The sequence below is a fragment of the Rhinatrema bivittatum genome, chromosome 18 (assembly GCF_901001135.1).
Source record: "Rhinatrema bivittatum chromosome 18, aRhiBiv1.1, whole genome shotgun sequence".
Classification (NCBI taxonomy): Eukaryota; Metazoa; Chordata; class Amphibia; order Gymnophiona; family Rhinatrematidae; genus Rhinatrema; species Rhinatrema bivittatum.
In genome coordinates, this window is record NC_042632.1 from 28,902,058 (window position 1) to 28,924,798 (window position 22,741).

At 38.1% G+C, this 22,741-nt stretch overlaps 2 protein-coding genes across 2 annotated transcripts; both read left to right on the forward strand.

The window, feature by feature from the left end:
- The first annotated feature begins 610 nt into the window (after positions 1-610).
- On the forward strand, positions 611-4,128 carry LOC115080069 (protocadherin gamma-B1-like). Its single transcript, XM_029584097.1, has 2 exons — positions 611-3,155; positions 3,976-4,128. Exons 1-2 carry the CDS (start codon positions 714-716, stop codon positions 4,126-4,128), a joined length of 2,595 nt encoding a protein of 864 aa, XP_029439957.1. The 5' UTR covers positions 611-713.
- Positions 4,129-12,094: 7,966 nt separating this feature from the next.
- On the forward strand, positions 12,095-16,122 carry LOC115080070 (protocadherin gamma-A12-like). Its single transcript, XM_029584098.1, has 2 exons — positions 12,095-14,661; positions 15,877-16,122. Exons 1-2 carry the CDS (start codon positions 12,229-12,231, stop codon positions 16,120-16,122), a joined length of 2,679 nt encoding a protein of 892 aa, XP_029439958.1. The 5' UTR covers positions 12,095-12,228.
- The last annotated feature ends 6,619 nt before the right edge of the window (positions 16,123-22,741 follow it).

Below are 22,741 nucleotides of genomic sequence, written 5' to 3' on the forward strand. Positions count from 1 at the left end.
AACTCTTATTTTATTTGCACATATTAACTGTGTATATTATTGCTAGGCAGAATAGCATTATATGGAAAGGGATATTTTATTCTTGCTCCATTTTGAATGGGACTTAGCATACACTATGCACATTATATAGCTAAGTATAACATAGAAACATATACATGAACAATCACAAAATATCCCTACCAAAATACGTCTGATAACACAAGATAGTTACTTTAAATATATGTATATTCCTACATCAAGTTTATTACAGATTTAATTTGATGAACTATGCGTGTTTTCCATAAACCTAGATATGGTTGATACTCTTACTTCTCTTAGCTTTTGTTTCACAAGTATGGGTGGAAAAACATATCATTGTTTACTGAAGATTATTATTTACTGAAGATTATTATTATTTTTATAGTTTTTCTTCTAAACGGAATTATTCCCACGAGTTTTCAGAAGTATAGCACGGTAAAATCAATCCAACTGTAATTCTCAGGATCAGACTCAGTGTGGCGCTGTTGGACAGTGATGGAAGCTGGAGGTCGGTTGGAACCTCCCCTTCAGCAGTTTTGCTGTCAGACTGTGACGAGCAGAAAGGGGCTTCTACAGAAAGAAAGAAAGCGAAACGGAAAGAATTCCTTACTCTAAATGAATGTTTCCAAAGGGGTGGTGTTATTTCTTCTCTACATTGATTTCTTTTAATTGAAGTACTTTTTCAAAGGATTTTTATGCAAAATAATCTTGGCGAGCTTGCAGTGGCTGCGATGGAAATCACTCTTAGACAACTCGGGGCTAGAGTCAATTGGCAAGTAATAATTTTGCTTTTATCTTGTTGGTTTTGTCATGTAATTCCTGAACACATTCGATATTCCTTTCCTGAGGAAATGGAAAAGGGCTCGATCGTAGGAAATATTGCCAAGGATATGGGATTAAATGTGAAAGAGCTTTCAGCCCGGAATCTTCGCTTGGTTTCCAGTGCTAAAAAGCAATACATCACTGTCGGTGTCGATGATGGAAATCTGTACATAAATTCCAGAATAGATAGAGAGGAAATATGTGCGAATGCACCCACTTGCATACTCAACTTTGAAACGCTTGCTGAAAATCCACTAAATATTTTTCCCATTAAAATTGAAATTCAGGATATTAATGACAACCCACCAGTTTTTATGAGAAATATTACTTTTTTAGAAATATCTGAGTCTTCTTTACCAGGTGCTCGCATTCTTACAGGAAGTGCGGTGGATCCAGATGTTGGTATGAATTCTTTACAAAAATATCATCTCAATCCGAATCAATATTTTATGCTAAGTACTAAAGAGAATGCTGAGGGCAATAAATATGCAGAACTAGTGCTGGAAAAACTATTAGACCGAGAAAAGCAGAACACACATCACCTAATTTTGACAGCTACAGATGGTGGAACTGCAATCAGAACCGGAACTACTTATATTCATATTAATGTTATCGATGCCAATGACAATTCTCCTATCTTCAGCCAAGAAATATTCAAAATTAACCTGAAAGAAAATACCCCAGTGGACACATTAGTGATCCAGTTGAAAGCGAGTGATGTTGATGAAGGTGCAAATGGAGAAATTGTCTATTCATTCACAAATATAGCTGAGAGTGTTCATGACAAATTCAGTTTGGATACTAAAACTGGTGAGATTCGAGTTAAAGAACACTTGGATTACGAAGAAACACAATTTTTTGAGATGAATGCTGAAGCAAAAGATGGGGGTGGCCTGTTTGCAAACTGTAAGGTAGTAGTCGAGCTTAGTGATGAAAATGACAATGCACCTGAAATAGCATTCATGTCAGTCTCCAGTCCAGTTCCTGAAGACGCTCCACTTGGAACAGTAATAGCGCTTATTAATGTCAATGACAGAGATTCTGGAGCAAATGGAAAGGTTAGCTGTCACTTTCAAGATAGCTTGCCCTTTCAACTGATATCAGCCACTAATAATTATTACAAACTCCTCACAGAAGAAAACTTGGATAGAGAAAAAATCTCGAGGTATAATATAACAGTGATAGCGACTGATAAAGGATCTCCTCCTCTCTCCACCAAGAAAACAATCCAATTGGCAATATCAGATATCAATGATAACGCCCCTGCTTTTGAGCAAACTTCCTATACCGCTTATGTTCTGGAGAACAATCCTCCTGGAGCTTCCATTTACAGCATAAAAGCCTCAGATCTGGACTTAAATATGAACTCTCGAATCACTTACTCTCTACTGAGCAATAGCACTGAAGAAGTGTCTTTGGTTTCCTACCTCACCATCAATTCACAGTCAGGAATAATCTATGCTCAGCGCTCATTTAACTATGAGCAGCTCAGGGAGTTTGAACTGCAATTAAAAGCCGAAGACGGTGGCTCCCCACCTCTCAGTAGTAAAGTAAATCTGAGAGTTTTTATTCTGGATCAAAATGACAATGCTCCCGAAATTCTGTATCCTTCACTCGGATCAGATGGGTCTACTTTATTTGAGATGGTCACGCCTTCATCTGAGGTTGGTACTCTGGTAACTAAAGTGATAGCGGTAGATGCAGACTCTGGACACAATGCTTGGCTGTCCTACCAGTTGATCCAGACCACAGAACCCTTGCTTTTTCAAATTGGGTTCCATACTGGAGAAATCAGAACATCTCGTGTTTTTCAGGAGAAAGATTCTGTGAAGCAGAAAATGGTCATTCTAGTGAAGGACAATGGACAACCACCTCTTTCATCTACAGCTACTCTGCACGTGGTATTTGCAGAAACATTCCAAGAAGCTCTGCCTGAATTAAGCAACCAATCCAGTGACACAGAAAATCAATCTAATTTACATGTTTACTTAGTCATAGCTCTGGTTTTGGTCTCCTTTTTGTTTCTTTTCACGATTATTCTGGTGATAGGAAAACAAAAATTAAAATCAAAAAAGTCAACAGTTATTCAGTGTTCTGATCAGTATTCAAAAGCCGTTCCCAGACTCCCATCAGACTACTGCGATAGAACTTTGCCTTACTCATACCAGCTGTGTGCAGCACCAGAATATAAGGAGTTCTCATTTCTAGAAACAAATTGTCAAAAATCAGATATACTTTCTTCTGATAACGCTGTCCTAATGTTACTGAGCAGTCAAGACACCAGTCTCATGTCTGAGACTAACACCTTTCCTGAGGTAAGTTATACACTCTTATCCTTATTAAATACATAAGCACACCTTTAAAAAATATTGTTACAATATACTATTTGTGTATCAACATAAATACTATAATGCACGAATGGTTTTTTACTGTCACTGCATTTAAGATTTGATTCTCATTGAGCTAGTCACTAATCCGGTACAAAAATATAATAAGAGATCCTACAAACCCTTTTTCTATTCACCACATAGGATGCTTTACATGTACTTAAGAAAATAACCTGGCTCATATTCACTGCTCTGCAGTACTAGAGAAAATCAGTGAATATTGAATGCACTCTTTCCGGGACTGGTGTGAACTCAATCATAGGCAGCGGAATGGGGTGAGCCACCGGGGCCATGGCCCTATCAACTTACTTTGTGCCTCACGTGGCATTAGCATCGGACACTTGAGTGAGTAGGAGCAGATGTTGTCCCCCCCACCTAAACCAAAAAGGTGCTCAACTACCCCTGAGCTCAATAAAATCTACAATGGAGCTGTAAGAGCGCCAAACTATATAAAAAATGGTTCAGAGAGTCGAGCGCTTTTCTATATAGAAATGGCAGAAACAGAAAGATGCTGTGGTTTCACAGAACGAGTATTATTTTTGGTAGCAGTAGTGATACAATGGGAGACCATTTTTGGACAAATTCGGTATTCGATTCTTGACGAGATGGGGAAAATGACTTTAATGGGGAACTTTGCACAAGATCTGGGACTGAATATAAAGGAATTATATCCGGATTGCTTCTATACTTAGGAGACAATATTTTTCTCTTAATAGGATAAACCAGCATGTATTTGTTAATATAAAAGATCAATAGAGAACACATTTGTGGATCAGTTACCCCATGTCTATTAAATCTGGAGCTTCTTGTGGAGGAAATAATGACGATTTATAAAGATGAAGTTGAGATTAAGGACATAAATGACAATCCACCTTTTCTTATTGAAGAAAAAGTATCATAAATCAGTGTGCTTATGGTACCAGGAGCGACGTATCTCCTACCAGACGTGCAAGATCCAGATGTATGCCCCCAGTTAGGAGCAGAAAGTAGGGTTTCCTAAGAGACCTATACAATGGTAATTTTAATTCATTGTTATATTAATACCTCTGTTTATGCACCCAAGTATACTACTAGCTTTCTCAACTGCTTTGTCATTCTGACTGGCTATCTTGACATCTTCAGAGATCATAACTGTAGGGCTTCTTTCCTGGTTGATGTCAAAGACTACTAGTTCTTTCCTTCCAAAATGATAATTGGCATTTGGATTTCTGCACCCCAAAGTATGATTTTATACTTTTTTTTGGATAAAGCATAATTATTAAACCTTTGACCATTCTTTTAATGTTTTAAAGTCATCTTTCTACTCTTAGATTTTATTTTTATTTTATTTTATTTTTATCAAAGTTTCAAAAAACAAACAGAAGATTAACTTGCACCAATAATGAGATAAAATCAACAATATTTACAATTACAGCTTATGTAGCAAGAAATATATAAATGTATCTCTTATCCTTTAAGGGAAAATAGAAGGGGAGAACAAGGGATTTTATGAGTGACAAAGGAGAATGTAGCTAGATGAAATCCCTTACTAAACAAAAAAAACCCCTGTATTAACAATAATTGCCAAAACCCCCACAGAAAGCTTTAGGAATGGGAGTCCATGAAAGCTCTTAACTGAGATGGCTCAAAAAACAAATATTTGGAAGTCTGAAATTTGATCAGACAATTACAAGGATATCTTAAATTGAAACTCATTCCTCTTGATATCGCTTCTGATCTCATAGCAAGAAATTTCCTCCGCCGTTCTTGAAGTGGCTCTTGTAACATCTGGAAACATCCAAACTTTTTGTCCATAGAATAACTGAGATCTATTCCTAAAAAAGAATCTCAAAACCATGTTTCTCTCTGATGGGAAAGGAAAGGTTACCAATAATATTTTTCTATTATTGATGTTAGTTTCTTGAGTAAGTTCGAAAATATCCAATATATTAAGAAATATCTTGTACAGCATCTTCAGAAATCACTTCATTAGAGGAAGGTAGGTAAAAGATTATTGTTATTGCTGGAATAGCTTCCAACAGAAACTTGAGAATCTGAGTCAAATAATTCTTAAATACTTCCTTTGGGTATATCAATTTAAGGCATGGGAAATTCAAAACTCTCAGGTTCAAAAGTCTCAAGGAATTTTCAAGATTTTCCACCTTCTTCGAGTAAATAATATCTGCATGAACCAGTTTATTTTGAACTGCTTCAGCAGTTGTCAGTCGCTCATCCAAGTCTCTCATTTTTATATCCAAAGTAGAAATATCAGATTCCATTGTATATATTCTGGTATTGGTCTCCATCAGAACTACTGTTAAGGAAAAAATACCTTTTCTAAAGATACCAGGGCATTCTATATGGAGTCTAAGGTAATAATTGGTGGTTTAATCAGAGAGATTTGTGATAAAGAGCATACCTTAGAATCCCCAGTTCCTCTTTCTGTAGGTTTCCCAATGCCAGTAGCAGTAGAAACTGTATCCAAAACACCCAGGTGGCCTCTGGAGTCCTGCAAAGAGGACTCTCTGAAGGCAATGTCAAAATGGTATCCCTTCTTGGGGCTTCCAACATCTGATTCCAGGTCCCTTCTGCCTCAAGAGAGATCTGCTTGGTGAAATTAACATCAGAAACTGCTTACGGAGGTAAGAGAGTCATTGGTGCACTAGGACTTAATGATATTTCGTCGGCCTGTAGGTTCAGTGTTTGCTCCTTACCGACATCCACTGCAGCCCTAGTATCCGATGGCATCTGCAGGGGGACTGCAAAGAATGGCTCATTTCACTATTGTCATTGACCAGATATAGCAGATGAAGTTGAAACTTCTCTTAATTTAGCTTTCCTTTTAGTATGCAGCATTATAAGAAAAAGGAAAATTGTTTATGAAGAAAATCGTGGAGAGAGCTTGTAGGTGTTCTGTTTAGATGGTAGCCATCTTTTATCCCCCTGTTTTAAATTTTCATATCATCTGCAAACAAATACATTTTCTCAACTAGCCCTTCCATAATGCCATTTATAAATACATTGAAGAAGTCTGTGCCTAGCATTGATTTTTGTGGCACTCCACTGATCACTTTCCCTTCACCAGAATGGACCCCATTGACTGTCACACTCTGTGTACTGTTGCTTAACCAATTTCTTGACCAGTTTGTAATTTTTCTTCCAGTTCTAGACTAGTTAGCTTGTTCACCAGTTTCCTATGTGGAATATTGGCAGGGGCCTTATTGAAATCCAGATAGATCACATTAATTGCACTCCTGATCTCCTACATTGTTCATCTCACCAAATAATTCAATCAAGTTTGTTTGGCATGATTATTCTCTTCTTAAACCATATAGTTGAAAAGAGCCATGTGAGAGATAGGCTTTACCTCCTTCAATATTCTGGGATGTACTTTCAATTCTGTGAGTACCTTGAATACTATCTCCTCAGTAAATGGTAATGAGATCACCCCACAGTTCTTTATGTCCTTGTCATTTGCATTTGGTTTATCACCTTCTCCTAATATCAATACTTAGCAGATTTTTTGAGCCTCCTTTCTACTAATTTTCAGTCTTTTAATCTTTCTCTTTTATAAAACTAATAAAGTTATATCCTTTGTATTTACTGACTGGGTAATATACTTTTCCATTTGAGCCTTTGCAGTCTAACAGCATGCAAAAATCAATTCATTAAACATTCAGTACTAACACCACCATGGTTAATAACAGGAAGAACACTTCTCCTTCAAAATAGAGATCCAGGTACAATACAACAGTACTACAACAGTACTACAACAGTAGTACAATTTGTTAAGAACATAAGAACATGCCATACTGGGTCAGACCAAAGGTCCATCAAGCCCAGCATCCTGTTTCCAACAGTGGCCAATCCAGGCCATAAGAACCTGGCAAGTACCCAAAAACTAAGTCTATTCCATGTTACCATTGCTAATAATGGCAGTGGCTATTTTCTAAGTCAACTTAATTAATAGCAGGTAATGGACTTCTCCTCCAAGAACTTATCCAATCCTTTTTTAAACACAGCTATACTAACTGCACTAACCACATCCTCTGGCAACAAATTCCAGAGTTTAATTGTGCGTTGAGTAAAAAAGAACTTTCTTCGATTAGTTTTAAATGTGCCACATGCTAACTTCATGGAGTGCACCCTAGTCTTTCTATTATCCGAAAGAGTAAATAACTGATTCACATCTACCCGTTCTAGACCTCTCATGATTTTAAACACCTCTATCATATCCCCCCTCAGCCGTCTTCTCCAAGCTGAAAAGTCCTAACCTCTTTAGTCTTTCCTCATAGAGGAGCTGTTCCATTCCCCTTATCATTTTGGTAGCCCTTCTCTGTACCTTCTCCATCGCAATGATATCTTTTTTGAGAAGCGGCGACCAGAATTGTAGGCAGTATTCAAGGTGCGATCTCAACATGGAGCGATACAGAGGCATTATGACATTTTCCGTTTTATTCACCATTCCCTTTCTAATAATTCCCAACATTCTGCTTGCTTTTTTGACTGCTGCAGCACACTGAACCGACAATTTCAATGTGTTATCCACTATGACGCCTAGATCTCTTTCTTGGGTTTTAGCACCTAATATGGAACCTAACATTGTGTAACTATAGCATGGGTTATTTTTCCCTATATGCATCACCTTGCACTTATCCACATTAAATTTCATCTGTCATTTTGATGCCCGATTTTCCAGTCTCACAAGGTCTTCCTGCAATTTATCACAATGTGCTTGTGATTTAACTACTCTGAACAATTTTGTATCATCTGCAAATTTGATTATCTCACTAGTCATATTTCTTTCCAGATCATTTATAAATATATTGAAAAGTAAGGGTCCCAATACAGATCCCTGAGGCACGCCACTGCCCACTCCCTTCCACTGAGAAAATTGACCATTTGATCCTACTCTCTGTTTCCTGTCTTTTAGCCAGTTTGCAATCCATGAAAGGACATTGCCACCTATCCCATGACTTTTTAATTTTCCTAGAAGCCTCTCATGAGGAACTTTGTCAAACACCTTCTGAAAATCCAAGTATACTACATCTACCGGTTCACCTTTATCCACATGTTTATTAACTCCTTCAAAAAAGTGAAGCAGATTTGTGAGGCAAGACTTGCCCTGGGTAAAGCCATGCTGACTTTGTTCCATTAAACCATGTCTTTCTATATGTTCTGTGATTTTGATGTTTAGAACACTTTCCACTATTTTTCCTGGCACTGAAGTCAGGCTAACCGATCTGTAGTTTCCCGGATTGCCCCTGGAGCCCTTTTTAAATATTGGGGTTACTTTAGCTATCCTCCAGTCTTCAGGTACAATGGATGATTTTAATGATAGGTTACAAGTTTTTACTAATAGGTCTGAAATCTCATTTTTTTAGTTCCTTCAGAACTCTGGGGTGTATACCATCCGGTCCAGGTGATTTACTACTCTTCAGTTTGTCAATCAGGTCTACCACATCAATAGATGCAGAAAGAATATATGGTCATTTAGACCCCAACAACATCATGGCAATAGAGTAGAAGGTCAACAAGAGAGGAGTATATAGAATGAAAGACCAGTAAATTCAGAATAGAACCATTATAACCAGATGCAAGAAAAAAAGAAAAAGAAAGCTCGGTTTAGAATGGACTGAGAGTCCACATTCTTGGATAACAAATTGCCTTAAAATGTACAAAATAAACCTTGGATTGGTCAAGTACATCAAGTTTACCTTGAAAATATATGAAACTATATTCCACTTGAATTTTGAAGATGGACTATTTGTCAATCCTAGCATCAAGAATCAGTAAGGAATATCTCAGGGAGATTCCTTATCACCATTTTTGTTTTGTTTGGCACTGAATCCAGTGAATACTAATAACTGCATGGTCTATGGATTTAGACTTAATCCCAGAGACACAAATGAGCCAGAGATAATATTATACCTATTAGTTATAGATGATTTGAGGTTTAACAATTCATGTGACCATCATTTAATGGAGCAACTTTGAGAAGTGAAAATCTTCTCAGATGATATCAGGATGACATTTTGAAACTACAAATGTGCTAAGGTGACCTTTATTAAAGGAAAACTTGCTAAAACTGAAAGCATTTCTCTGACTGATAACTGTAGTATAAAGAAACTTGAGCAGTACAGTGTATATAAACATCAGGAAGAAGATGAAAGTGCAACATTTCAGCAGTAATCACTAAGAAAAGATCAGAAAAGAGTATAACAGGAGACTAAAACTAATATTAAAAAGTGCTTTCAATCAACTTGAAATCTATGCTTGTTCTTACAACTTTAGAATCAAAAGACATCAGCTCCTTGGATGTAAGAACTAGAAAAATCCTCCATGCCCACCAACTCATCTTTAAGAACCAGTGTATGCCATGACAGTATATCCCAAGAGCTGAAGGAGATAATGGGTCTTATGGAAATTGACTACACATTCAGAGCTACTATAATAGGCATGCAATAATACTTAACAACATCAACAGTCTCAGATACTCAAAATTGCTGAAGAATGTTACTCCTTGTGACCTTGGGCAAGTCACTTTACCCTCCATTGCCTCAGGTACAAAACTTAGATTGTAAGCCCTCTGGGAATAGAGAAATACCTACAGTACCTGAGTGTAAACCGATGTGATATATCAGATCGAATGTCGGTATATAAAAATAATAAATAATAATAAATATAAACAGCCATAAACCGTCTCTATCCTTAAACTTAAACAATCATTCTGAATAATACAAGGAAAGAGTGAGAGTCCACCAGTACACATGGGAAAAGCAGCAACAGAATTTGCAAAATAAAAAGAGAAAAAATTAATTAAAAGACTTAATTTTATTTATTTAACAATATTATATGAATTGCTTTACAGATTAAAAATCACCCAACGCAACGATTTAGACTAGCAAACAAGAAAAACAAGTGGTGAATGCATAAATACAGCGGGAAATACTAAAAGTTACTTCAATGACCACACATAAACAAAAACTGACACAGGAATGATTAAAGAAAGGTGATTTTAAAACTGAAGATGAGTGATATTTGTAGCACAGGACAAAGGACTATTACAGCAAGCATTGAAAAATCAGCAAAACATACAAATGCAGTTATACATCTCATTGCTGGGTGTAATGTGCTGATATCAGAAGGCCCACAAAAAAGCACAGTTCACCTACTAGAAACTGTATAAACACTATAACATCACTGTACCAGAAAAACATTGGTCTGACAACCCTGTTAGAACTGCAGAGAATGAAGAAAATTGTGATTACTTAAGACATTCCCATTCCAACTGATTGAAAGCTTGATGCTAGAGACCTGGTCATAATAGTAAAGGAGAAAACCATAAGAATGGCATTGCTAATAGAAATGTCAGCACTAAGTGGCTATTCTGTACTATGTGTGAATAGAGAGATCATCAAATACCAAGAGAAGCAGAGACCAGAAAAATGTAGCAAGAAAATATAGAAATAACCACAATTGTACGAGTGCCACTGACCTGATTAAAAAGAACATCCAAGGAATGCCACTGACCTGATTAAAAAGAACATCCAAGCACACTTTTATATATTGCATGTATATATTACCACCTATGAGCTCTAGAAGAAAACTCTCTTTGGCATAATTCAAGAATTAAGAACTATAATAGTGTGCAGGGAAAATACACTTCATTTTCTTTTGTGTTTATTTTAGAATTTCTGTCTTTGTTTTCATTTGGCTTTGCATTTTCTTTGATTGCTGCCTTTCATTTAATTTCCATTGCAATCAATAAGCAGCTCCAACCTCTAGAACCAGAAGATGGAGGATCTCTTTACTGCAAAAGAATGAAAATGCAAGTAAGGAAAGAAAATCTTTCTCATCCCTCCAAACCTTCCCCTCCCCAATCTCTTTCCCAAATATCAAATGATATACCTCCCAATCATTTGCCCCGACAGCTTTGGGTGTCTCTCATCTTCAGCTACTGGTAGGATGGAGTCTGTCAGCTACCAAAGCCATTTTCCTCCTTTTCAGTCACTGGTGGGATGGGGTAATCAAACAGTCTCTGTGGCCAGCCCCTGGGAAGATGGACTTTGCAGTGGCCTAGGCTTTCTCCTCTCCTCTGTGACCATTGCTCTTTGATTTCCAGGGATCAAAACCACCCTACCTCCAATCCTCTGCCCATGGGAACTATAATCTTAAATCCGGCCCTATTTATTCTGAACGTTGAATTCACATAAAACTTTGAAGAAGATATTCTCCGAGCAAAGTAATCAATTAAATGATTCCAACTATCAATCCAATGCAACTTAGTTCTAGCCTTAGTCTACTTTCATTCCACTCTCTCTACATTACCAAAATAGTCCTGTAATTGATTCTTACAAATTTTTCATGAAAACAATGAAATTACTTGTCTGCAATCCAACTATGTGATCATTTGTTGTGTATATATGATCAGTCAGTGCCTCAAGAAAATGAGACTTACAGCCATGTAAAGTTAACATAGTGTACCTCCTTCTGTGTAGTGTGCTTCAGTCTACACGTTGTAGAGACTGGCTAAGGTTAGACAGTAAATGCAAACTAATTTAAGAACGCATCTCACTTGTTCTACCATATGTTCTATGAAGCAACATAAATGTTCTCTTTGGAAAGTGAGGTAGAAAATAAGAAAATTATAATTAACAGCAAAAATGTGAAAGTATTTCTGGAAATTTACTATGCATAGATATATCATGAACATACTCAAGAAGTTAAAATGCATATCATACAATGAAACTTATTAAACACTTTGAGCCTGTGCAATAATTGATAAATACTCTGAGCGTCGCTGTTCACCAATTCGGTACAAAATTGCAGAGAGATCCTCTTCCCTGTTCTCAGAAGAGAGGCATCAAACAAGCTCAAGAGCTCGAGCTGAGAGAACCTTAATGAACACGCTCTGACCGCGACTGGACTGGGTGCTCTGCAGTTCTTGACAGAATTTGACTGTATGAATAATATAAAGCAGCACGAAAAATTTGATTCGGACTCCTAATCGAAAGATCTTATGAGCTGGACTGCAATGGTCGACACAAAAAGACACCGTGATTTCAAAGGGCAATTGGTGTTTTGTTTTATAATTTTTGTTGCATGTGATGCAGCTTTTCAACAATTTCGCTATTTGATTCCAGAGGAAATGGAAAAGGGCTCTTTCGTAGGAAATATTGCCAGGGATCTGGGACTGAATGTAACGGATTTATCGCGTGGTGGAGTTCGACTTATTCACAGCGGTAAGACGCAGTACTTTACTCTCGATTTAAAAACCGGAAATATTAACGTTAATGAGAAAATCAACAGAGAAGATATTTGTGGACCGGTTACTCAGTGTCTCTTAAATTTTGAACTTCTTTTTGAAGATACAATGAAGATTTATTTGTTTGAAGTTCAGATTCAAGATGTAAACGATAATCCTCCCTCCTTCCCCAGTAAGGAAATAGTGTTGGAAATCGCTGAGACAGCAGCTCCAGGAGCTCATTTTCCGCTGAAGGATGCGCAAGATCCAGACGTGGGTACTAATTCTCTTCAGAGTTATCAACTCAGCAAAAACAAACATTTCTCATTGGATAGTAAAATGGGGATAAATGGTATTAAATATACCAAACTGGTTCTGGACAAACCTCTGGACCGAGAAGAACAGGATGTTCACCATTTAATTCTCACGGCTACTGACGGAGGGGATCCGGTCAGATCCGGAACAGCACAAATCGTCGTCCACGTTCTCGATGCAAATGACAATGCTCCAGTTTTTAGTCAATCCATATATAAAGTAAGTGTAAAGGAAAATATACCTGAAGGTACAGTGATAGTTGTAATAAACGCTACCGATATGGACAAAGGAGTAAATTCAGAGGTGACCTATTTATTTTGGAAGATTTCAGATAAAGCTAGCAAAATATTCCAACTGAACTCTAAGACTGGAGAAATTTCAGTCGTGGGAAATTTGGACTTTGAGGAATCGGAATTCCATGAAATTGAAATTCAAGCAAAGGATGGTGGTGGGCTCTATTCCAGCTCCAAAGTTCTCTTACAGGTCATTGATGTAAATGATAACCTCCCAGAAATTACAGTGACGTCTCTTTTCAGCTCGGTTTCTGAAGATAGTCCCGCGGGTACAACAATCGCTCTTTTCAATGTAAACGACAGAGATTCTGGAGAGAATGGTGAAGTATCTTGTTCCATTCCAAGGAACCTTCCATTTCATTTAAAGAAGTCTTTCGGTAATTATTACAATTTAGTGACTAGCAGGGAGTTAGACAGGGAACAGACCTCGGAATACAACATAACTATTAAAGTAACAGATAAAGGTGCCATTTCTCTCTCTACAACACGAACTATCCAACTGTTGATTTCAGATAAAAATGATAATCCTCCCGTTTTTGATCAAACCTCCTATAACGTGTACATAGTGGAAAATAATCCACCAGGATTTTCACTCTATTCTGTTATTGCTAGAGATCGAGACCATGATCACAATTCAAAAGTCACTTATACAATCGCAGAGGGTCCCATACATGAATTGTCTGTGTCTCAGTATATTTCCATTAATTCAGAGGATGGGGTCATCTATGCTTTACGCTCCTTCGACTATGAACAGCTTAAAGAGTTTCAAATCCAAGTGAAGGCTGAAGATGGAGGTTCCCCAGTACTCAGTAGTAATGTCACTGTTACCATCTTTATACTAGATCAAAATGATAATAAGCCTGTAATTTTATACCCTTCATTTCCCATGGATGACTCCACTGGAGTCGAGTTAGCACCTCGTTCCTCACAGCCAGGTTATTTGGTGACTAAGGTGGTGGCTGTTGATGCTGATTCTGGACAGAACTCCTGGCTCTCGTATGAACTGCTGAGAGCTACAGAGCCAGGTCTCTTCACTGTGGGACTTCACAATGGAGAAATCAGAACAGCTCGGTTTTTCCTTGACAAAGACCATCTCAAGCAAACATTGATTGTTTCTGTGAGAGACAATGGTCAGCCACCTCTCTCTGCCACATCTACCCTCACTGTGTTGGTGACGGACAACATTTCACAAACGTTCTCCGATCTAAGCAGCCTGTCATCTCCCATCGACGCAGAATCCAACCTCACGCTGTATTTGGTGATAGCCATTGCGGCTATATCCTGTTTGTTTTTTACCTTTATAATAGTACTGCTAACCCTGAAACTCCGCAGATGGAGAAATTCCCAGATGTTTGACTCTTCCAGTGTTAAATTCAGCTCTGTTCCCACCTCTCAGTATGTTGGGGTAGATGGAGTCAGAGCTTTTCTTCAGACTTACACTCCGGATTTTTGCTTAACAACAGACTCGGGAGAAAGCCAATTCAAATTTCCTATGGGTAGTTCTTCATATATTTTCGATGATAAAAAGACTTGTGAGACAAATGACTCCACTGCAAATGGAAAGTTGATAAATAACTCCGGAGATGGCCAGAAATGTCAGGTGAGATTCTCTTTTGAAATTTTATTTGAAAAACGTTAAATGTAATTCATGCATTTTCCTACATTATTGTAATAGTATTTCAATTACCAAAGAACAACTGTATTATTGTTAATAGTAAGAGTTCAATGGAAGAAAACTATGGTTAATTCTGAAGTTTCCCTCAAAGTCTATATATGTGGCTGCATAATGAACCCATCCAATATTTCAAACCAGTATTTAGGATAGCTGTCTATATATGTGGCTGCATAATGAACCCATCCAATATTTCAAACCAGTATTTAGGATAGCTGTCTATAAATTGTAAAACCACGTGTGTTGATTATGGAAATTTTGCAGACAATTATTTTAACCTAGTTCATACTTTAAATATCAGGAAATAGGCAATAATTGCTAGTTACAAGCAATAGAGATGGTTTGGCTCCCCCCCCCCTGTTATTTGTAAATATGGAGTAGTGCAAAATGATTTAAAAAATGCATTCTTTACAATTCTACAAAAATAATTGCATTAAGGAATACAAACTAGAACTTTCTTTTTTCTAGTGAATGTAGTTCTAATAAAATTGTGGAACAGACAGCACAGCCTTTACAGTTAGAGCACAGGAAGTGACAGTACACCATACCAGTAAGTCTAATTTCTTCAACCTTGTTCTGGAGGCACAAGTAGAAGAGAGAGGATAATTCACTTTGTATGGTATGTACTTAACCTACTTACTGAGACTGCCAATAAGTGACTAGCAGTGTCATTTGTGATAGAAGCTTTCATTATTTGTACACCTCTCTGCGTAGAAGCACCTCAATATAAAGAAAAATCAATTAAGGTAGCTGGTATCTTTGCCTAATGTCTTAATTGTGGCAAGAGTGTCCACGAAGAAGAGTTTTGTCATTATGATGGGGAGTTTTTGTAGGGAAATCTTTGGAGGAACTGGCAATAATAAAGAAGGCTGCATGTAAGTTGGAATGGTTGTGAAGAAAGGAATCCCAGGATACCTCACCAACAAAAGAAATTGGGATGAGCATACCGATGGCATTTCCAGTAGCATGGGTTCTTCTTAGTGTATGGGTAATTGCCAGGTTCTTGTGGCCTGGTTTTGGCCTCTGTTGGAAACAGGATGCTGGGCTTGATGGACCCTTGGTCTGACCCAGCATGGCAAGTTCTTATGTTCTTATGTCTTGTGGCAAGACTGGCCACGTGGTGGATTATGCCTTTATGGTGAGGAGCTGCATACAGCCACTGATAGGAAACTGGAGTATGGTGTCAATGTGGATGCACATACATCTGGAATGACTGAAGATGTGCAGGAACTTGATATCACTGATAATGTACTAGAGCACGGTAACAAGGAGGATACACTGGAGCATGGCACTGGTGATTATAAACAGGAGTACAGCACCACCAATGATGACCCAGAGAATGACATCACTGATGACAACCCAGAGAAAGGCATCACATGGCAATCTTGAGAGGGGTGTCACTGATGATCATCAGGAGCAGACCATCACTGGAATAAATTAGAGATTTATTAAGATGAACCACAACACAAAAATAGATGCGGAAGGAAGGAGACTGAGAACTTTATGGACAGCTGGCAGAAACAAGCTGCTTGAAGGGTATCTTCAGTTGACAGGAGAAGCACTGCAAGATTAAAGTGTGAGTTGGAGCAGAGGAATGTCCTACATCTGCAGCAGGCAGCTCCATTAACAATTCCATAGCCAATGAAGATGCCATCTAGCAAAGTTGCAGGCGGCTTGCCAGAAATAAATCATCAAAATGGACCTATTTGAGGGCAAGGTAGAGGAGTTGAAAATTGCTATAGCATGACTAGAGGAAGAGGAAATGAACAGAAAGAACTGGGCCAAATTGAAGAATAAATAGAAGGTCATGATAATGGACCCAGAGAAGTACCTGTGGTGAGATGAGGAGAGACAGCCTGAGATATAAAATAACTCAGCAGATTCTAAAAGGAGACTACATAAATCTTCAGTACCAGATGGCTGAGTTAAGAAGACAACTGGCTAAGAAAGAGGAAGATCTGATCTGAGTACAGGATGAGGATTCAGAGGAGAATAGAATACAGAAGATAATGTGGGAGTTGGAGTAACAGATTAGCATACTATGGGAGAATGAGAAACAAGTGTGTGGCAAGAAGTTGGAGGATGCTTTCTAATATATGGCTACACAGTAGAAATTTAGGATAAAACAGGAGCAAGAAACTACATGGCTGAAAATAATGCTAGATATGAAGACAACATTGTGTGAAGCACAGATTCAGGAAATCAAGTGAAACTACTCACAGTCTCTAGGAACATAGTCAGCAAGTGAAAGTCCTAGAAATTGAGCACAAGGAATTCATTAAACAGGTGGAAACACACTTGCATGTGAATTAAGACTGAAAGGGAAAGAGAGAGGCTCAAAAGTAGGCTGCTAATAATCCAGAAGTAGTGAAAAGAAGATGAAAAGGCCAGGATAGATTGAAGGAGTGCTGACCACAGAAGCAGCATCTACTGGATTTACTAAGAAATAGTGCTTACATTTTCCAAAGAAATTTGATGGAGGTTTAAATTATTATTATTTGTGCATATATTTGTGCTGATAAGTAGACTAAGAGCTTGAATTAATTATGTGTTTAGTTTACAGTTACAATTTAATTCCAAGTTTATAATTGTGCATGTTCAAGGATCTAGACAAGGATAATCCTGTATATAAGGATAGAAATTACTTCTACATTTCTAATTGTTTGCAAAGAACATTTATTTGATTTGAGAGCAGTGAGGACTAGTTCCTGGGCAAGAAGTCTTTGGAGTTTGATCTGAAAAGGTGTTAAGGCCTAGTATTCAGGCCGATGCAGTAGAGTGCGCTCAGGCCAAGCGCACCGTTAGCTCCCATTTGGATTTGCGTTTTTGCCGCGCTATTTTTACCCGTGGAAAATGCGCATCCAACCCCCCCCCTGAAAGTAATAGTGCCCGCAACATGCAAATGCATGTTGTTGAGTCTAATAGTTAGTCCCGTGCAATACAGAAAGTAAAATGTGCAGCCAAGCTGCACATTTTACTTTCAGAAATTAACGCCTGCCAAAGGCAGGAATTAATTTCGGCCGGCACTGGGAAAGTGTACAGAAAAGCAGAAAAAGCTGATTTTCTGTACACCCTCTGACTTAATATCATAGCGATATTAAGTCAGAGGCCCCTAAAATTAAAAAAAAATTAAATTAAAAATTTTTTTTTAAATCTGCCTGAGGCCCATGGGTTGGAAGACGGCTGTTCAATTTTGACGGTGTCTGTTTACTGAAACCCGTGGCTGTCAGCGAGTTCGAGAACCGACACTGGTAAAATTGAGCATCGGCTGTCAAACCCCACTCACAGCCGTCGCTTCTGTCAAAAAGGAGGCCCTAGCACCTCCTTTTACCATGGGCCCTAATTTGCATATCTTTATTTACTGAATCGCATGCCCAGGAGAGTGGCCTGGGAGCACGTCGGAAGAGCAGGTGCTCGCTGGCTCTCCTGCGTGTCTTACTGTATCGGCCCGATTGTTAGAAACAAGAAGGTTGATTAGCTAAAAGGGTCAAATTGTTAAACTTATTAGTGTAAATCACTCAGAAGAGGTAATTTAGAAGTATTTTTGTTTCAAGTAATTGCTTAGAAGCACAAATATCTAGGAAGGCAAGAACTGAGTAAACCTCAATATTTACAGAGTTCGTACTGCAGAAGCAGCATATGCTGTAGATTAAGTTGGATTTGCAGGAAAAAAGTGCTTAAAATTATCCTAAGGATTTGTTGGAGGATTAAACTATAACTGTTAATGTATATTTGTGTGCTGGTAAGTTGATTGAGAGCTTGTGGTCAAGGTCAGAATTTAATTCTAAATGTATAATTCTGTGTATTTATAGAACCAGAGAGGGTTTGGCTTGATTTTGTGCCTAGTTTAAGGTTAGAATTTAATTCTGATCATAATTGTGTGCGTTCAGGGAACTAGAGAAAATCTGAATAAATCATGTGCATAGGTAAAGGCTAAAATTTAATTTTAAGTTTTTACTTGTGCATTTGTAAAGATAACTTGCTTGATCTGATGAGCAGTGAGAAATGATTCCTGGGCAAGTAATCTCTGGTATTTTAGATGGTGTTTATTCCCATCTATCATCTCCATCTCCTACCCATACCAGTCACAAATTTTTGATATAAAGATTATTTTCCTCACTAGGAGGAAAATCTTCATAGATAAGAATCAATTAGTGATTTAGAACAATGTGTAATTAACCCTGTTTTTAGTGAATGTCTAACTTTAGTCATATTGCTGATCAATGTCAATCTAATATAAATGATACTTAATTATCAGATTTTTAAACCCAAAGATTTAAGCATACCCACTCCTTAAACAGTTTTAAAACTTTAATATCTTAAAAAACAATAAGGTGCAGAAAAACTCCAGCAGCAAGATGGGCCTTTTCAGTCTTTTGCACCATGTGCCACATATATGATTATCGCCTATAGGTAAGAGATTGTATGTGTGCACCCAGTGCAAAGAGTTTCTAGCTCTCAGAGAATTACAATTTCTAGAAGCCAGAGTAACAGACCTAGAGGAGATGAGGCAGACAGGTACATAGAGGAGACTTTCAGGGACCTAGTAGAATAGTCCCAACTCTAAGGGCCCTTGTGCTGCTTTGGAGGTGCAAGGTGACCTGGAAAGAAATCACCTTGGTATGGCACAAAGTGCTCCTATTGCTAAGACCTGTCCTCCAGGTGTTATCTTAACCTCTCACACCAAGAATGTGTCTTCATGGATGTATTCAGGAGGGAGGGGTTAGGACTACCATTGTTGATGATTTGATCATTAGGAATGTAGATAGCTGGGTAACTGGTGGGCATGAGGATCATTTGGTAGCTTGCCTGCCTGGTGCAAAGGTGACAGACCTAACACAACTCCTGGATAGGAATTTAGAGAGTGCTGGTGTGGAGCCAGCTATCATGGTACACATGAGTAATAATGACAGGAAAATAAGGGACATTCTGGATGTTCAGTTTAGGCTTTTAGTTAGGAAACAGAAATACAGAGCCTCTAAGTTTGCATTCTTCAAAGCTTTATTGTGTGGATGAGATGACAGTGCAGGGAAGAGGACTTTAGATTTGTGTGGAACTGGAGAACAGTCTGAAGAAAGAGGAGCCTATTCTGATGGGATGGACTCCACCTTATCCAAGATGGCTCCCAGTTGCTGGTGCTAACATTATAAAGCAGATAGAGCAGATTTTAAACTAGACCATGGGAGAAAGAAGTACATGATTCAGAGGGAGGTATCTTCCAAGGGAAATAACTACAGTACCTGAAAGTAATCTGCTTTGAAGTGTTGAAAAAGTGCAAAATGCAGAATATAAAATAATCTAAATAAAAAAAAAAAATCTAAATAAAAAAAAATAGGGAAGTTAGAATATCCCAGTAGAAAAGGTTGTGGTTAAGGCTGTAGTAGCCCATTTGGATGTAAAGAAAGAGCATGCAAATCTGTATTTTCTGTTAATAAGCAGGCTGTGTTATACAAATAGAAATAAAAATGCAAATAGATCTACTTTTTTAGGATCTGCCAGGTACTTGTGACCCAGACTGGCCACTTTCAGAGACAGAATGCTGAGCTCAGTGGACATTGGTCTGACTCAGTTGGCATTTCTTATGGTGAACAGATCACAATTTAACAACACGATTGCTTAATGCTAAGAGGTCACTGAAGATATGGATATGATGGACCAGAGACTAGAAGAGAAGGCCTTGACGTATGACAGACTTCAAAAAACAAAGAACAGCCTACAGCAAGCGTTAGATGGCTTGATAAGGATCTACACTGGAAGAAGAAGCAGAGAAACGTTGTCCAGATTTTGGCAGATGAGAGGAATATTTCTGCATGCTGTGCTGAAGAACAGGACTGCACAGAAGCAGAGGCCTTAGAAAATATCAAAAAGCTGTTCTTGGCTGAAGCTTTAGAAAAAGCATTAGAGGACAAGGATGAGCTTGAAAGGTTGAACAGACATCTGAAGGTGGAGATAGGGAACTTGAAGAGCTTAAAAGATGACAGGAAAGACAAAGGAAGAGAAATCTGAATGATTTTTGGGGTAGCAAGTGGAAGAGATGAGGACTCAGCTGAAGCAGTTGGAAAAATAGGGAAAAGATGACCTGAAATCAAGAGAGAGATGATGAAAGAAGCAAACATGAAGCTATGGGTAGGCATTAAATATACTTAGCTTGTAGCTATGATGAGAAGGTGTTAGCCTATGCAAACTAGAGAGGTCCAAAATGTATCTTCGGCATGAGTTGATTGATCTAGATTATCAGCAATGGATTGGTACTGAAAAGGAAAAGAAACACACGGAAATGGAGCTGAGCTTGGTTATAGAGTAAAATGACTAATCCCAGTGTATGGAGAAACTAGGCCTGGTGGATACAAGGGGGTAAGGGAAGAAACCAGAGTATCAGCCCCCAACACCAAACTCAGGAGATTTATTGGTGCAGAAAGTCTCAACCAGAAAAGGAGGGTACTAAGATGTGTGAGCAAAAAAGACTGCCAAAAGTGAGAAAGAAAGCAGATGGAGAACTTAAAGCATATGTAGAGGCAGAAAGGAAGAAAAGCAAAATATGAGATCTAGAAAAAAAAAATCCCAAGAGAAACAAAGACTTCCAAGTGGGATAGGTGACAAAGTTGTGAAAGAGAGCAGGTTAGGAAAGATTCCAATATTCAAATTATGTAAGTATTACCAATGTAATCTGCCTTAAACTACTACTGTAATGTGCTGAATATACATTTTAAATAAATTAAAATGGAATGAAATTAAACAAAGAGCTCAATATGTTAATTTGAAAGGAGGATTAATTTCTAAAGTTACATTAAAAAGGGGCTGATAAGGTTTAAAACCAGAGTTTGGCAATTCACCCACCCAAGGAAACTGCTGTTTACAGTTTAAAGTAAAAAAGTATTAAGTAGGGCAATGTGTTCCTCAAGAGTGGCACAAGATTTAGGATGTGAGGAAAAGATTAAAAAGAGGAAGATTCACAGGAAAATGCAGTGGCTAGAGCCAGAGTTGGGAGCTCCATTTATGATGTAGATGTCCAAAAGGAGAGCAAAATGATTACAGGTTAAAAGTCTTTCCTCATAAAGATGTTTTGAAGAGGATGTGGTACAGTGCTCAGCAGGCACAGTATGAACATAGTGGTAAAAGTAAAAGAAATATTAGGACAGCAGGACTGCAAAGTCATGAAGTTTAGTAGGATTAGGAAGGTACACACAGTATCCCATTGGGGGAAATACACTGTTGTCCGCTTATTGTATAACCTTTTCTTGGTGGGTGGATTGATGTAGTCTCTGTTCCAATGAAAAGCCAGAGCCCAAATGAAGAGGCTGGCAGTACTCAGATGTTCCATCAGGTCCTATGTAGCACATAGACCTCTTGAGAAAACAGGTTATTATTTTGAAGGTAGTATAGAGTGGAAGGTTGCCTCTTCTCAGTGAGCAGGGTCTGGCTTCAGTACTTTACCTCCAGCAGTTTGTAAAGCTCATGGCCTAGATCAACAACCCTAGACCTCTTTGTGGCATCTTGAGTGGTCTTGGGGTAGCCAGGGAACAGACATGAAGCTGGCAAATCTCTCAAACTTCTTTATTTGTGATCAGAACTAACAAAACAATGCTGCTTTTCTTTGCAGTTCAACAAAAATAATGCAATTATACAACTTACCATTCACTTGTATTCTCTTTCCTTAGGCTTCCTTCTCTCCCCTGGGCCTCCTGTTCTCCTCCTGAGTCTGGCAGTTGTTCTCCTTTCCCACAAAACTGGATTCCCTGCTGAATCAGTTTTATAGTTGACCGGCCAGTCCTTTCAGGTGTTTTGAAGTTTTCTCATGTATACCCCTTTACACCCTTTACTGTGTTCAGCAACTAATGAAGCAGATATAGAAATTCACGAAGTTTATCATACAAGCTGTAATCTTTTTTGTTATTCTGAGAGTTGCTAATCAGCAGTTAACTTCTAAACTAATTAAAATCCACAAGGTCAATCTCATCTAAAATCCTGGACTGCCAAAGGTCCAGTGGCCAGCTAGACTCCTCAGCAG